The following is a 17,881-nucleotide window of genomic DNA, read 5'->3' as shown; positions in this document are numbered from 1 at the left end:
TGGAAATTTTCAATGTTCTTTAATTTAGAGTACAAAGTAGGAACATCAACCAGATATTTACTAGGAAACTCAACAAATAAACGACTGAGCCGGTACCGTGTTATATGCAAAGGATATAATCATGGGGATCTTCGACGTAAAACTAGTTCCACTACTTATCATCCTTTTCAACTCAGTTTGGTCCACAAGTTCAAATTCAATTTCTGAAAGCTTACTTCAATGTCTTTCCACTCACCTAAAGCATTCTAACTCAAGTAAGGAAATAATCTTAACCAGAAACAGTTCTGCTTATTCCTCAATCTTGCAATCTTCCATACAGAACCTCAGATTCTTGAACAATTCAACGCCAAAACCCAAAGTTATCGTTACTCCTTTCCATGAATCTCATGTTCAAGCAGCAGTTATTTGCTCCAAGAAACATGGCATACAAAAAAGATTCCAAAGTGGGGGCCATGACTACGAGGGCCTATCTTATGTATCATATGCTCCTTTCATCATCATTGAACTTTTCAATCTTCAGACCATCCATATTGACGTAAAGAATGAGAGTGCATGGGTCGAATCCGGTGCTACACTTGGTGAATTGTATTACTTAATAGCACAAAAAAGTAATGTACATGAATTTCCAGCAGGGTCTTGTCCCACAATGGGTGTGGGAGGACATATTAGTGGAGGTGGATTTGGTACCATATTCAGGAAATATGGTCTGGCAGTTGACAATGTCATTGATGCTAGGATTGTTGATGTCAATGGCAGAATTCTCAGCAGAAAGTCCAAGGGAGAAGAACTCTTATGGGCTATCAGAGGAGGATGAGGCTCGAGCTTTGCAGTCATTCTGGCCATAGAAGAAGGTGTAACAGATAAGCTCCATGAAGACCTTTTCTTACATTTGGTTGTGGAAGTTGCAAATGAAGCCGGTGCAACTGATGGCAAACTATTAATGATTCGTGTGTCTGGACCGGTTGAGAAGCTCTCCTTTTGATGCAAGATAAGTTCCCAGACTTAAGTTTAGACCACAGCAATTGCACTGAAATGAGTTGGATCCAGTCTGTGATGTACTTTGCTGGCTTCCCAATAAGCGAATATTTGGAAGTTTTGCTGAAAAGGACTCAGCCATCTAGGAGCTTCTTCAAAGCAAAATCGGACAATGTGACGCAACCCATTTCACAAGCTGGCTTGGAAGGTTTGTGGCAAAGACTACTTGAAGTAGAGACATCCCAGTTGATATTGACACCTTACGGTGGAAGAATGAGTGAGATATCTGATTCAGAAACTCCTTTCCCACATAGAAATGGAAGTATATTTGCAATCCAGTATTTGGTCACTTGGGATGATGACAAGGAAACTGAGAAACATATTAGCTGGATGAGAAGGGTGTATGCCTACATGGCATCACATGTTTCAAAGTCCCCAAGAGCTGTCTATTTGAACTATAGGGATCTAGACTTGGGGAGGAACCATGATGCTAATACAAGCTATGCACAAGCAAGCATTTGGGGTTTGAAGTATTTCAAGAGTAACTTTAGGAGACTTGTTCATGTAAAGACCTTAGTTGATCCTGGTAACTTCCTTAGAAATGAGCAAAGCATCCCTGTTTTACCATCTGGGCAGAAATAGAGTGTAAATAATAAATAGTTGGGTTTGGCCCAATGTAGAAAATAATAATAAATAAGTCTGCATCCTAAACCAATGTATTCAACACTTCTCCAAAAGCTGAGACCATATTCCATCACTGTAGGAGCATAAAAGAACATATCAGTGCTATTTTCTATGTGCAGATGCAGAATACAGTAGACTCTATAATGGAAATTGTTGGATTTTAGATGCTCTGATAGCACTGTTAGGTTGTGCCTGAAGGGGTTTATAATAGTAGTGCAATAATTGAAATAACGTGATTTTATTAGATTGGAGGAGAATAGTACATGGCTTTGTGTACATAGGATTACAGGCTGTTGGCCTTCTCGTGGTGTAGCAATTGGGAATTGTGGGCTATTGGCTCTTCACTGATGTAGCTATTAACTACTTCATATCCTGCTTGATAAAACAAGGCTTTTGGCCTTTATATGGCTATTGGCTTCCATGTGGCCACCTTGATGACTTGGATTGGTGAGCTCTTAGTTCCACTTTGCTAGATTGCTTGCAAAGTTATAGGCATTGTTGCCGACTTGTCTAAGTTCCACTGACTTGGCTTATTCCTCTTAGCCACAATTTCTGCCACTACTCCTTGGATTATATTCTAGAATAAACTCAAAATCATTTCTAATAGGACTTGTCTAGGGCATGAGCTATCCTTCTGGGATATTTTTTACCCCAAGCCGACATAGCCTCTTCTTCCACCACGCTTTCTAAAATTGTGCAGATCCCTTTCAAATGCGTGCATTACTTTTTAACAAAAATAAAGCAATATTAGTTGTATTTCTCATTTCAACACACAGAAAACAAAATGATGACAGCTTCATGGAAGCAAGTGCATAACTACTGCATCACTACTGGATCATATTTCTATTTTTTGGGTACACGTTTATGGAAAGTCTTTAATTAGTATAGAACTTATTTTTTCGATCCTACCAATGAAAAGTCATCAATAGCTACAATGTTCTATCAACTCATAGTGCCTATATAAGTGAGCTCAGAGCTCATACAATTTCACATGCTCAGAGAAATGGAGATCTCACACGTAAAACTAGTTCCAGTTCTACTTTTCATCCTTCTCAGCTCTGTTTGGTGCACTACTTCAAGCTCAATTTCTGAAAGCTTTCTTCAATGCTTTTCCTCCCACATACATTCTAAGTCAACAAGCAAAATTATTCTCACCAGAAAAAGTTCTTCTTATTCCTCAGTCTTGCACTCTTCCATACAGAATCTCAGATTCTTGAACACTTCAACCCCACAACCAGAAGCTATCATTACTCCTTTTCGATACTCTCATGTTCAAGCAGCTGTAATTTGCTCCAAGAAAGAAGGCATACAAATAAGAACCCGAAGTGGGGGGCATGACTATGAGGGCCTATCTTATGTATCCAAATCTCCTTTCATCATCATTGATCTTTTCAAACTTCGGTCCATCGATATTGACATAAAGAATGAGAGGGCTTGGGTCGAATCCGGTGTCACACTCGGAGAGTTGTATTACGCAATTGCACAGAAAAGTAAAGTCTATGGCTTTCCAGCAGGGATTTGTCCAACTATTGGTGTTGGGGGACATATTAGTGGAGGTGGCTTTGGTACCTTGTTCAGGAAATATGGTCTGGCAGCTGACAATGTCCGTGATGCTAAGATTGTCGACGTTAATGGCAGAGTTCTTGACAGAAAATCCATGGGAGAAGAACTCTTTTGGGCTATTAGAGGAGGGGGAGGTTCAAGCTTTGGAGTCATTCTGGCATGGAAACTTGAGTTGGTTCCTGTTCCTCCATCTGTAACAGTTTACACAGAATCAAAGACCATAAAACAGGGTGCAACCAAACTTATTTCTAGATGGCAAGCTATAGCAGATAGGATTCCTGAAGGGAATTTCTTGCGTTTGGTTATACAAGGTGCAAATGGAGATGGTACAAATGGTGGAAAAACTATTCAAGTTATATTCAATTTCTTGTTTCTTCAGACTGTCGAGAAACTTCTCCCCTGGATGAAAGAAAACTTCCCAGAGTTAAGTGTAGAGCAAACCAAATTTGCTGAAATGAGTTGGATTGAGTCTGTTCTATCCATGGCTGACATCCAAAGAAACAAAACAGAAGTTCTGCTTCAGCGGACTCAACAATCTAAGAGATTCTTCAAAGCAAAATCAGACTATGTGACAAAACCAATTTCAGAAGCTGGCTTGGAAGGTTTATGGCACATTATGCTTCAACTAGACACATCCCTGTTGATACTGTCACCTTTCGGGGGAAGAATGAGTGAGATTTCTGATTCAGAAACTCCTTTCCCACATAGAAAAGGGAACTTATATGAAATCCAGTATTATGTCAGTTGGGATGATGACAAAGAAACTGAGAAACATATTAGCTGGACAAGAAGGGTGTATGGCTACATGGAAGCATATGTTTCCAAGTCCCCAAGAGCTGCCTATTTGAACTACAGGGATATGGACTTGGGGATGAATAAGGATACTAACACAAGCTATAAACAAGCAAGCCTTTGGGGTTTGAGCTACTTCAAGAATAACTTTAGGAGACTTGCACAAGTGAAGACCTTAGTTGATCCTGGTAACTTCTTTAGGAATGAACAAAGCATCCCTGTGTTACCATATGGGGAAAAATAGAATGTCAACAACAAGTAGATGGGTTTGTGTAATAGAATAAACAACAAATAGACAGGTTCAGCTTTGGTTGCTCATTCCATTGTCCCAACCAATAATAGAATCGTTTGTTGCCTTTCTCTTGCTGTGAAGACTTATATCCATTTGCAAATCTATAGTATGATTTTACTTGAAATAATTTAAAGATTTTAATTTCTGCTTTGATTGTCAAACTATTTATTTATCTATTAGTAATGAAGTCTTTTTTGGTACAAAGTCCCAAGATCTTTCTATGTTATCAGAACAGAACAGGATATCTTTCTTTATGCATCAGCCTTTGACTCTGAGTTTTAGGATTGAGATTACTATATGCATTTCATATAGTCATAATTAAGCATTAAATTGGTGCTTACTAGCTATCCAAACAATAATACAACTTCATTTTTTCAACAAACAAATAATAATGCAACGAAAAGTATAATTGTATGAGGACTTCTTTTACATAAATTGAAATGAATGACCAAAAACTACAATTAAGAGAGTTTATTTTATGATGATGTGGATAATATGATCCATTATGATTATTAAATCATTTGTATCTCCAATTTTAAAATAAGTTTTTGACAAGACTCTAAATCGGTATGGATTTGTCACACGGTGTTGGGGGGACATATTAGAGGAGGTGGATTTGGTACCTTGTTCAGGAAGTATGGTCTGGCAACTGACAATGTCCTTGATGCTAAGATAGTATTTGTTCTAGGTATAAACTTTAGTAATTGTTCTAGGTATGTATGTATATTTACTAGAAACGAGACATGAATGTGCAAGGCCTTAATAGTTGTACAAATTGTTTAAGTGTCATTCGATTCATTGTTTCTAGGACCGGTTGAGAAGCTTCTCCTTTTGATGCAAGACAAGCTCCTGGGATTAAGTTTAGATCACAGCAATTGCACTGAAATGAGTTGGATCCAGTCTTTGATGCACTTTGCTGGCTTCCCAATAAGTGAATCCCTGGAAGTTTTGCTGAAGAGGACTCAGCCATCTAGGAGCTTCTTCAAAGCAATATGTTTCTCAGTTTCCTTGTCATCCATCTAATATTTTTCTCAGTTTCCTTGTTGGTCAGTATAGGAGACTTGTTCATATGAAGACCTTAGTTGATCCTGGTAACTTCTTTAGAAATGAACAAAGCATCCCTGTTTTACCATCTGAGCAGGAAGAGAGTGTAAATAATAAAATAGTTGGGTTTGGCCCAATGTAGAAAACAATAATAAATAAGTCTGCATCCTCTACCAACGTATACAACACTTCTCCAGAAGCTTAGACCATATTCCATCACTGTAGGAGCATCAAAGATTATATCAGTGCTATTTTCTATGTGCGGATGCAGAAAATAGGGAAATATTAGTTGTATTTCTTATTTCAACACACAAAACAAATTGGTGACAACTTCATAGATGATATGATTCACATTGCAAACATTATTTAATTTTTTGTATCTTTAACATTTAGCCAAGTGTTAATGAAGAAACTTGTTTATTTTGTAAACGTTTTTGAAAAGTCTAAAAATACTGTACAATTTTTATTTTTTTTTCAGTCTCTTGCGTATGCTCCTATCTTTTCAATTATTGAAAAATTATTTATGGCTATCCAATGGCTGCATTTTTCTTTCAACTCAAAACTACTTATATAAGTGAGCTCAGAGCTCATACCATTCCACATGCACAGAGAAATGGAGATCTCTTACGTAAAACTAGTTCCAGTCCTACTTTTCATCCTTCTCAATTCAGTTTGGTGCACAACATCAAACTCAATTTCTGAAAGCTTTCTTCAATGTTTTTCCTCCCACATACATTCTAACTCAAGCAGCAAAATTATTCTCACCAAACACAGTTCTGCTTATTCCTCAGTTTTGCAATCTTCCATACAGAATCTCAGATTCTTGAACACTTCAACACCAAAACCAGAAGCTATCATTACTCCTTTTAAACACTCTCATGTTCAAGCAGCTGTAATTTGTTCCAAGAAAGAGGGCATACAAATAAGAACCCGAAGCGGGGGGCATGACTACGAGGGCCTATCTTATGTATCGACAACTCCTTTCATCATGATTGATCTTTTCGAACTTCGGTCCATTGATATTGACATAGAGAATGAGATCGCTTGGGTAGAGTCTGGTGCTACTCTTGGGGAGTTGTATTACGCAATTGCACAAAAGAGTAAAGTCTATGGCTTTCCAGCAGGGACTTGTCCAACTATTGGTGTGGGGGGACATATTAGTGGAGGTGGATTTGGTTCCTTGTTCAGGAAGTATGGTCTGGCAGCTGACAATGTCCTTGATGCTAAGATTGTCGATGTTAATGGCAGAGTTCTTGACAGAAAATCCATGGGAGAAGAACTCTTTTGGGCTATTAGAGGAGGGGGAGGCTCAAGCTTTGGAGTCATTCTATCATGGAAACTTAGGTTGGTTCCGGTTCCTCCATCTGTAACAGGTTACATGGAATCAAAGACCATAGAACAAGGTGCAACCAAACTTGTTTCTAAATGGCAAGCAATAGCAGATAGGATTCCTGAAGGGAATTTCCTGCGTTTGGTTTTACAAGTTGAAAATGGTACAAACGGTGGAAAAACTATTCAAGTTGTATTCAATTTCTTGTTTCTCGAGACTTACAAGGAACTTCTTCCTTGGATGAAAGAAAACTTCCCAGAGTTAAATTTAGACCAGACCGCATTCACTGAAATGAGTTGGATTGAGTCTGTTCTATTTTTGGCTAACTTTCCAATAAATGAAACAGAAGTTCTGCTTCAGCGGACTCAACAATCTAGGAGCTTCTTTAAAGCAAAATCAGACTACGTGACAGAACCAATTTCAGAAGCTGGCTTGGAAGGTTTATATCAGAGAATGCTTCAGCTAGACACATCCATGTTGATACTGTCACCTTTTGGCGGAAGAATGAGTGAGATTTCCGAATCAGAAATTCCTTTCCCACATAGAAAAGGAAACTTATATGAAATCCAGTATTATGTCACTTGGGATGATGACAAAGAAACTAAGAAACATATTAGCTGGACAAGAATGGTGTATGGCTACATGGCAGCATATGTTTCCAAGTCCCCAAGAGCTGCCTATTTGAACTACAGGGATCTTGACTTGGGGACGGACAAGGATGCTAACACAAGCTATGCACAAGCAACCATTTGGGGTTTGAGCTACTTCAAGAATAACTTCAGGAGACTTGCTCAAGTGAAGACCTTAGTTGATCCTGGTAACTTCTTTAGAAATGAACAAAGCATCCCTGTGTTACGATCTGGGGAAAAATAGAATGCCAACAACAACTAGATGTGTTTGTGTAATATAATAAACAACAAATAGATAGGTTCGGCTTCAGTTGCTCATTCCATTGTACCTACCAACGAATAATAGAACCTCGTTTGTTGCCTTTCTCTTGCTGTGAAGATTGAAATCCATTCGCAAAACAGAAGTATAATGTTATTTCAAATGATTTAAGATTTTAATTCCTGCTTTGATTGTCAAACTCTTTATTTAATGAAGTCTTCTTCAGTAAAATCTCCCAGGAGATTTATCTGTTATCAGAAGTTCAGAACAGAGAAAATAGAACCAAATTTCAGAAGTACCTTTCTGATATCTTTCTTTTAACTATGACTCCTGAGTTGGAGGATTGAGATGCATATGATCTATAAGTCATAATTAAGCATTCATTTGCTGCTTACTAGCTGTCCAAACAATAATGCAACTTCACTGTTTTTTTTTTTCAAAAAAAAATTTATGATAACTTCTTTAATATGAATTGAAATGAATGACAAAAAACGACAATTAAGAGGGTTTATTTTATGATGATGTGGATAATATGATCCACATCGCGATTATTAAATCATTTGTATCTCAAATTATAAAATAAGTTTTTGAGAAGACTCTAAATCGGTAGAGTTTTGTTTTCATGCTCTTACGTATGTTTCAGTATTTAAAAAGGCCACTTGTTTCTTCTATAATAACTGACATGTTGTGCGGAAGCGTCAACCAACTGCGAGAATTGCCTACATCCAGTTTGGAGACGACGGAGTATTCCACTATAATCAATGAGAAAATACAATAGTGTTTAACCACTCAGAAAACCCAAGCCCCAAATATACCCAAGCTCACACACTCAAGAATATAAAGGGGATACAAATTGAGTACAATTTAGAGAGGGAAAAATAATCAACAATAGCAACAAAAGCTTAGTTGCCCAAACTATTATTTTTCTCTCTCCCAACTTCTCTCTTCTCTCATCAACTCTCGGTGCTTTCCGCTCTACATTTTTCCCAAATGCATGTTCCCTTTTATAAGCCAAACATTTGCTCTTCAACCACCCAACGGAAAAAGCAAAACACACAAGTCAAAAAAGGTAAAAGTAAGCCATCAATGCTAGCCATTAATTTGTCTCCAATTTGTCTGCTAGCCGAAAGCACCGCAAGATGTCTGCCAGCCGAAAGCAGTTTTGCCTTTTGACTATTTTTTGAGCCAATCATCAACAATCTCCACCTTGGCTCAAAACCTCGAAGCAACACTCTCAATGGTCGTCTCCCAATCCCCCATGGGGCAATCAACAAACTTTACAAATGCCAATTAAGTCTAAGCAATGCTTAAACTTGAGCAACGAAACTGGCTTTGTCAACATATCCGCAGGATTCTCAGCGGTCCCAATCTTCTGAAGAAGAATATTTCCCTCGTCAATAATCTCACGAACAAAATGGAACCTCACGTCAATGTGTTTTGTACGTGCATGATGAACTTGATTCTTTGCTAAATAAATAGCACTCTGACTGTCACAATGAACATCCACATGGTCCTGTTCAATCCCCAAGTCATCAAGCAACCCTTGAAGCCAGATGGTTTCCTTTATAGCTTCTGTTACCGCCATGTATTCAGCCTCCATAGTCGACAGAGCAACTGTAGATTGCAGAATCGACCTCCAACTCACTGGACCTCCAGCAATAGTGAATACAAAACCTGTAGTGGACCTACGCTTGTCCAAATCACCTGCGTAATCAGAATCCACATATCCAACAACACATTGACCAGTAACTTTATCATGCTGAAACAATAAACCAACATCCACAGTACCCAGAATATACCGTAGAATCCATTTCACAGCTTGCCAATGCCCTTTTCCTGGATTATGCATATATCTACTGACAATACTAACAGCTTGTGAAATATCAGGCCTCGTACACACCATAGCATACATCAAACTACCAACAGCACTTGCATATGGAATTTGAGCCATGTAATGACTCTCTTCACCAGTTTTAGGAGACATAGAAGCACTAAGTTTGAAATGAGGGGCAAGAGGTGTACTAACCGGTTTTGAATTTTCATTCATCCCGAAACGCTGTAGTACCTTCTTCAAATACTGCTTTTGACACAGACTAATCTTGCCCTTCGCTCTATCTCTTTCAATTTCCATACCCAGTATCTTCCGAGCTTCTCCTAAGTCCTTCATCTCAAATTCATTACTCAGTTGAGTCTTCAACCTTTCAATCTCCACTTTGCTTTTACATGCTATAAGCATATCATCAACATATAAAAGCAGATAGATGAAGGTTCCATCTTGTAACTTGCGAAAGTATACACAATGGTCATAATGACTTCTTGTGTACTTCTGCCCGATCATAAACCGATCAAATCGCTTATACCATTGTCTTGGAGACTGCTTCAAGCCGTACAATGATTTTTGCAATTTGCAAACATCCTTTAGCTACTAGTCTGGCTTTGAATCTCACATTGTCTTTTCCCAAAGATTCCATCTTCTTGGCATAAACCCATTTGCAACCAATTGCTTTCTTCCCCTTTGGTAACTGAACCAGCTCCCAAGTCTCATTTTTATGAAGAGACTTCATCTCTTCATCCATAGATTTCTTCCACTCCACGCTCTCTGAACTTCTGACAGCTTCTTTGTAGGCGGATGGAATATCATCTTCAATAACGGGAAGTGCATATGCCACAATATCAGTAAATCGAACAGGCTTTCGAATCTCCCTTCTCGATCTTCTGATTGCAATAGAATCTTGTTGCTGTGGAGGCTCTTGGGTAGGTGCCTCCTCTTCATCATCCTCGTCCTCTTCATCAGAATCAACTGTAGGACTAGTGTCTGTAGTATCAGACCTTACTGGAACAACTGGAGTCTTCAGTAACTCCACCTGCTTTGAACTACTCATGGTCTTAGTCGCTTCAATTTCACCTTCATGCTTGTTCTGATTTACCATAGCAGCCTCATCAAAAGTCACATCTCTGCTTACAACAAATTTCTTCTCATATGGACACCAAAGTCGGTATCCCTTCACGCCAGTGCTAAATCCCATAAATAGAGCTTTCTTTGCTCTTGGATCTAACTTGCTTTCCCTGACATGATAGTAAGCAGGACAACCAAATATGAGTAAATACTTGTAATCAGTACAAGGTTTACCAGACCATACCTCCATGGGCGTTTTGCCCTCATTCGCAGCAGCAGGCAACCGATTAATGAGATGGCTTGCATAAGTAATCGCCTCAGCCCAAAACGCCTTGCCTAAACCAGCATTAGACAACATACACCGAACTTTCTCAAGCAAAGTACGGTTCATGCACTCTGCCACCCCATTCTGTTGCGGTGTCTCCCTAACCGTGAAGTGCCTCACAATACCCTCATCTTGACAAACTTTCAAGAAAGGATCAGACTTATATTCACCACCATTGTCTGATCTGAGAGTCTTGATCTTTCGACCGCTTTGCGTTTCAATCATCTTTTTCCACTTCAGGAATATCTTCAAGACTTCATCTTTATGCTTCATGGTGTACACCCATATTCTTCTAGAGAAGTCATCAACAAAGGAGACAAAATAATGGCTACCTCCCCAAGATGCATTCTTGGAAGGTCCCCAAACATCAGTGTGAACATAATCTAGAATGCCCTTAGTGTGGTGAATAGCAGTGCCAAATTTCACTCTAGTTTGCTTACCCAGCACACAATATTCACAGAATTCCAATTTGCATGCCTTCGCACCTTTCAATAAGCCTTGCTTCACCAATCCTTGCAACGCTTTTTCACCAGCATGCCCAAGACGCATATGCCATAACCTTGTGGTGTCTGTGCTATCTGCGTCAGCAGCTTCGGTGACAGCTGCTCCACCAATAACTGTACTACCCTGCAAGAAATACAAGTTATTTCGTCTTATACCTTTCATCACCACCAGTGCCCCGTACACAGCTTTAAGAACTCCACCCTCCATGGTGATCTTGAGACCCTTGGATTCCAAAGCGCCCAATGAGATGAGATTCTTCTTCATATCCGGTACATACCGAACATCACTCAATTCTCTGACTGTTCCATCATGCATCTTCAAACAGATTTTGCCTATCCCTTGTGTTTTGCAGGCATTATTATTGCCCATCAAAACAACTTCATCATCCAGCTCCTCGAAGCTAGAAAACCATTCCCGAATGGGACACATATGATAGGTGCAACCTGAATCCAAAATCCACTCAGTTGAGTGACCATCAGCAGATGAACTAGCCAAAGCAAACTCGAAATCAACATCTCCAGATTTTGCAACATTTGCTTCAGAACCGGCTTTCTCCTTCTCTTTGTTCTTCAATTTGGGGCAGTCTTTCTTCCAATGACCCTTTTGGAGACAAAAGGCACATTCATCTTTAGCAGGAAACTTCCCTCGTGACTTTGAACGAGATTTTCCCCGCTTCCCAGATTTTCTTTCCTCTGTTCGACCCCTTGCAACAAGTGCCTCGGTTTGTGAATTTTGAGTCTTCTGTTCCTTCTTTCGACACTCATGATTCACCAATGCCGCAGACACCTCATCCAGTTTCACCTCGGATTTTCCATACAACAAAGTAGTTGTCAAATGATCATAATCATCAGGCAATGAATTTAACAAACATAGTGCCTTATCCTCGTCAGGAATTATCACATCAAGATTTGCTAAATCAGCAAGTATTTTATTATAATCATTGAGGTGTTCATGCATAGAAATACCTGAGCGATATTGAAATCGGAAGAGTCGTTTCTTCAAGAAGAGCCGATTTTCTGCGCTCTTGGTCATATACTTCTCCTCCAATTTCATCCATAACTTCTTAGCAGAAGTTTCCTTCATATACGGGTATTTCAACTCCTTATCAAGGAACGATCGAATAGTGGCACAAGCATGGAGATTAATTCGAGTCCACTGCTTGTCATCAATATCTTCTGGTTTATCCTCCAGAACCATATCCAACTCTTGTTGATACAACACATCCATAACTTCACATTGCCACATACCAAAATTATTGGAGCCATTAAATTTATCAACCTCTAACCTTGTACTGGCAATTGGATGTCTATTGGATGTAGGTGCCGACGAAGACGATGTCGATTCCTTTTCCTTCAAAATTTCAACTTTTTCTCCAGCCATCAAATCTGCCCGGCACTATTCACTGCTACTGTAGCACAGCACTATTCACGGGGGGCACTGTAGCACCGACACTATTCACGTGCACTATTCACCCGTCACTGTAGCACCGACAGATTTTTCACTCCCACGAAACCCCAGTCGAAAAACTGGAGCTCTGATACCACTTGTTGTGCGGAAGCGTCAACCAACTGCGAGTGAAAAATAAATAACAACAGACAGGAGAAAAATAGAACAAAAATAATCAACAAGAACAACACCAAGATTTATACTGGTTCGGCAATTGCCTACATCCAGTTTGGAGACGACGGAGTATTCCACTATAATCAATGAGAAAATACAATAGTGTTTAACCACTCAGAAAACCCAAGCCCCAAATATACCCAAGCTCACACACTCAAGAATATAAAGGGGATACAAATTGAGTACAATTTAGAGAGGGAAAAATAATCAACAATAGCAACAAAAGCTTAGTTGCCCAAACTATTATTTTTCTCTCTCCCAACTTCTCTCTTCTCTCATCAACTCAACTCTCGGTGCTTTCCGCTCTACATTTTTCCCAAATGCATGTTCCCTTTTATAAGCCAAACATTTGCTCTTCAACCACCCAACGGAAAAAGCAAAACACACAAGTCAAAAAAGGTAAAAGTAAGCCATCAATGCTAGCCATTAATTTGTCTCCAATTTGTCTGCTAGCCGAAAGCACCGCAAGATGTCTGCCAGCCGAAAGCAGTTTTGCCTTTTGACTATTTTTTGAGCCAATCATCAACATGACAGAAGTAAGAGACACATACTGAACCTTTGCTTTGTCTTCAATATGCACACCTAATGTCTGCAATAATCTTTCGAGTGAGCTAAGAGCTCATGCATTTCATACAGAGGAAATGAAAATGGTGACCTTGCACATGAGACTACTTCCTCTACTTTTCATCCTTTTCAACTCAGTTTGGTCCACAACTTCAAATTCAGCTACACAAAGCTTTCTCCACTGTTTTACCTCCCACTCCCACATATAGAATTTCAACTCAAGTAGCAAAATCATCATTACCAAAAACAGTTCTGCTTATTCCTCAGTCTTGGAATCTTCCATAAGGAATCTCAGATTCTTAAACCCTTCAACACCAAAACCAGAAGCTATCATAAATCCTCTTCATGGCTCTCATGTTCAAGCAGCTATAATCTGCTCCAAGAAAGAGGGCATACTTATAAGAATCTGAAGCGGGGGCCACGACTATGAGGGCCTATCTTATGTATCTGAAACTCCTTTCATCATCATTGATCTTTTCAATCTTCGATCCATCGATATTGACATTGAGAATGAGAGTTCTTGGGTCGAGTCAGGTGCTACTATCGGAGAGTTTTATTACGCAATTGCACAAAAGAGTAAAGTCTGTGGATTTCCAGGAGGGATTTGTCACACAGTTGGTGTTGGGGGACATATTAGCGGAGGTGGATTTGGTACGTTGTTCAGGAAGTATGGTCTGGCAGCTGACAATGTCCTTGATGCTAAGATTGTTGACGTTAATGGGAGAGTTCTTGACAGAAAATCCATGGGAGAAGACCTCTTTTGGGCTATTAGAGGAGGGGGAGGCTCAAGCTTTGGAGTCATTCTGACATGGAAACTTAGGTTGGTTCGTGTTCCTCCATCTGTAACAGTTTACAGGGAATCAAAGACCATAGAACAAGGTGCAACCAAATTTGTATCTAAATGGCAAGTTGTCGCAGATAGAATTCCTGAAGAGCACTTCCTGCGTTTACTTGTACAAGTTGCAAATGGAGCTGGTAAAAATGATGGAAAAACTATTACAGTTATATTTGATTTCTTGTTTCTTGAGACATTTGAGAAATTTCTCCCTTGGATGCAAGACAATTTCCCAGACTTATGTTTAGACCAGAGCAAATTCACGGAAATGAGTTGGATTGAGTCTGTTCTATACTTTGAAGGCCTCCCAAGTAACGAAGTAGACGTCTTGCTTCAGCGGACTGAACCATCTAAGAGATTCTTCAAAGCAACATCAGATTATGTGACAGAACCAATTTCAGAAGCTGGCTTGGAAGATTTATGGCAAAGAATGCTTCAACTGGAGGCATCCGAGTTGATACTGACACCTTATGGTGGAAGAATGAGTGAGATTTCTGCTTCAGAAACTCCTTTCCCACATAGAAAAGGAAATTTATTTGAAATCCAGTATTTGGTCTTTTGGAATGATGACAAGGAAACTGAAAAGAATATTGGTTGGTTAAGAAGGCTGTATGCCTCCATGGCACCATATGTTTCAAAGTCCCCAAGAGCTGCCTATTTGAACTATAGGGATCTGGACTTGGGAAGGAACTATTAGATGACTATTGTCCTTAGGACTCTTATCTTGTATTTACGTTTATCCCGTCATGTTATTTTTGATGAACATTGCTTTCCCTTTCAAGAGACCAAGGGCCCTCATGCCCCAATTTCTTCTTCCTCTTCTGCGGATTCTGCACCACCTTTACAAATTTTTGGGTCTTTTCCCAACCAGCTGGCTGCCTCACAGCCCCATAGCCACCAAATTGTCACGCCACCTCACATATCCTCCAGCCCACACTTATCTTCTCTCTTGCCCAATACCACATCTAGTCCCACAGCCGTTGCCTCCCAAATACTCCAACACTCCCCACCTAGTTCTCTCCAAGTTTACCGTCGCACCCCACATAGAACCATCCTCACTTTTCCCTCTCCTGACCCTGAACCTGTTTTACCAAGTTCCTCAAGACACTCATCACCTTCGGCTACTTCTCGGGTAAGACCTTCTACTACTCATTCTATGGTGACTCGTGCTAAAACTGGTGTTCATAAGCCCAATCCTAAATATGCAAATCATGCTTTCTTGGCCTCTTCTAATGATCTTGTTGAGCCCACTTGTTTCAGCCAGGCTAATAAATTTCAGGAATGGCGGGCTGCTATGGGCGAGGAATTTAATGCTCTTCAACGAGCCGGTACTTGGGTCCTGGTTCCTCCAATGCCCACCTTGAATGTCTTGCCGAATAAATGGGTGTTTCGTATCAAACACAATTCTGATGGCTCGGTTCAACGTTACAAGGCCCGCTTAGTGGCTAATGGTTTTCATCAGCAAGAAGGGTTGGATTATGGCGAGACATTTAGCCCAGTTGTGAATCATTCCACCATCCGTCTTATCTTAGCCCTCTCTGTTCAATTTCAATGGCCCGTTCGTCAGTTGGACGTTCAGAATGCTTTTCTCCACGGCTATCTAGATGATGAGGTTTATATGCGTCAGCCCACTGGGTTCATTGACCCCCAATTTCCTGACCATGTTTGTCGTCTTAAGCGTTCTCTGTATGGGCTCAAACAAGCCCCTCGGGCCTGGTTTAAATGTTTCTCCACTCATTTGGAAGATTTGGGATTCATTGCTTCCACAGCCGACTCTTCTTTATTCATCTATCTTCATGGGTCCATTCGAGTTTATTTATTAATTTATGTTGATGACATTTTAATTACAGGCAATGACCCAGCCCACATCTCCAAACTCATTCAAGACTTGAGCCGTCTCTTCTCCATGAAGGACCTTGGGCCTGTTCATTATTTTCTGGGCATGGAAATTCTTCGCACTCCTAACGGGCTTTCTCTCACTCAATCCAAGTATATAAAGGACTTGTTGACACGCACAAAGATGCAGGACGCCAAACATATTTCATCGCCTGTTGCCAGTGGACGTCGTCTTAGCCTCCATGATGGTGCTCCATTGGATGACCCTTCTGAGTATCGCAGTGTCGTTGGTGCGTTGCAATATCTCACTCTCACACGCCCTGATATTGCCTTTGCTGTGAACCATGTCTGCCAGTTTATGCACCAACCTACCTCTACTCATTGGGTTGCTGTCAAACGTATTCTTCGCTATCTTAATGGTACTTCCACTCATGGCTTGTTCTATAAACCTGGTTCCCTGTCTTTAATGGCTTATTCTGATGCGGACTATGCCGGTGATCCCGATGATCGTCGCTCTACGGGTGGCTACTGCTTGTATCTTGGGTCTAATTTAATTTCCTGGAGTTCTAAGAAGCAAGGAGGTGTCTCTCGCTCCAGCACCGAAGCCGAGTACCGCCAACTTGCTTATACTGCTGCTGCAATTTCTTGGTTCCGTGCACTATTTCGTGATCTGCAGCTTTCTCTTTCATGTCCTAAACTTTGGTGTGACAACATTAGTGCCATCTCCTTGGCCTCCAATCCTGTCTTCCATGCCCGTACTCGTCATGTTGAAGTTGATTATCATTATGTTCGTGAAAAAGTTGTGCGGCAGGAGCTTGACGTTCGTTATCTTGCTACTCATGACCAAATTGCCGACATTTTTACGAAGGGGTTGTCTATTCCACGTTTCCAGCTGCTGACCTCCAAGCTTCCAGTGCGTTCCTCCCCTGTCAGCTTGCGGGGGTGTATTAGATGACTATTGTCCTTAGGACTCTTATCTTGTATTTACGTTTATCTTCTTGGTTATCTGATAACATTGTATCCTTATCATATTTGATATAGGACTCTATCTGTAATACTGTATAAATCAATACAATATGCCCTCATGAAGATTGAGGCTTTACCCCATACGTTCTATTCCTTTCAGGAACAAGGATGCTGATACAAGCTATGCAGAAGCAAGCATTTGGGGTTTGAAGTATTTCAAGAATAACTTTAGGGGACTTGTTCATGTTAAGACCTTAGTTGATCCTGGTAACTTTTTCAGGGAACAAAGCATCCCTGTGTTTCCATTGGAGGGAAAAATAGAATGTCAAGAACAACTAGATTGGTTCGTGTAACAGAATAAACAATAGATTGGTTCGTGTGGTCTAATTTGAAGATTTAATTTTTACTTTGATTAAACTAGTTTCTTTTGCATTTAAGGTTGCTTTGGTACAATCTCCCCAGATATTTCACAATTATGAAAACATAGTGATGGCAAATCCCTTTGTTAAAAGGCTGGAGACAGAGATGGAGTAGGTGCCAGCACTTGAGAGATGTACACCATCTTTTGTGACAGCTTTGGGCATTTCCTTTGTCGGTGACTGCCATTATGAGAAAGAAATCTTTCTTTCTTTGTTTATTAGCCTTCAATATTATATTGGCCACATTGTTGTTTGTACCCGTGAGAACAAGAGAGAGAGGTAGAATAGTCATTGTATTATTGCTACTACTTTTTGACTCTTGGGTTCTTTGAGAAGCCAACTTGGGTT

At 40.1% G+C, this 17,881-nt stretch overlaps 3 protein-coding genes and 1 pseudogene across 3 annotated transcripts; all 4 read left to right on the top strand.

Moving 5' to 3' along the window:
- Nucleotides 122-1,617, top strand: LOC18778348 (annotated as a pseudogene).
- LOC18780779 (berberine bridge enzyme-like 26) lies at nt 2,485-4,386 on the top strand. Its single transcript, XM_007211487.2, has one exon. It carries the CDS (start codon nt 2,651-2,653, stop codon nt 4,256-4,258), a length of 1,608 nt encoding a protein of 535 aa, XP_007211549.2. The 5' UTR covers nt 2,485-2,650; the 3' UTR covers nt 4,259-4,386.
- On the top strand, nt 5,933-7,751 carry LOC18779677 (berberine bridge enzyme-like 26). Its single transcript, XM_007213986.2, has one exon. The coding sequence runs from the start codon at nt 5,952-5,954 to the stop codon at nt 7,551-7,553; it is 1,602 nt and encodes a 533-aa protein (XP_007214048.2). The 5' UTR covers nt 5,933-5,951; the 3' UTR covers nt 7,554-7,751.
- LOC18778353 (berberine bridge enzyme-like 13) lies at nt 13,501-17,467 on the top strand. Its single transcript, XM_007212865.2, has 2 exons — nt 13,501-14,996; nt 17,272-17,467. The coding sequence occupies exons 1-2, from the start codon at nt 14,221-14,223 to the stop codon at nt 17,465-17,467; spliced, it is 972 nt and encodes a 323-aa protein (XP_007212927.2). The 5' UTR covers nt 13,501-14,220.

Source organism: Prunus persica, chromosome G4 (assembly GCF_000346465.2).
Source record: "Prunus persica cultivar Lovell chromosome G4, Prunus_persica_NCBIv2, whole genome shotgun sequence".
Taxonomy (NCBI): Eukaryota; Viridiplantae; Streptophyta; class Magnoliopsida; order Rosales; family Rosaceae; genus Prunus; species Prunus persica.
This window is presented reverse-complemented; position numbering and strand designations above follow the sequence as displayed.

Coding starts and splice junctions, on each gene's coding strand:
- LOC18780779 (XM_007211487.2), top strand. CDS start 2,651: ATGCTCAGAGAAATGGAGATCTCACACGTAAAACTAGTTCCAGTTCTA.
- LOC18778353 (XM_007212865.2), top strand. CDS start 14,221: ATGGGAGAAGACCTCTTTTGGGCTATTAGAGGAGGGGGAGGCTCAAGC. Junction 14,997..17,271: donor TATAGGGATCTGGACTTGGG/AAGGAACTATTA, acceptor TTCTATTCCTTT/CAGGAACAAGGATGCTGATA.
- LOC18779677 (XM_007213986.2), top strand. CDS start 5,952: ATGCACAGAGAAATGGAGATCTCTTACGTAAAACTAGTTCCAGTCCTA.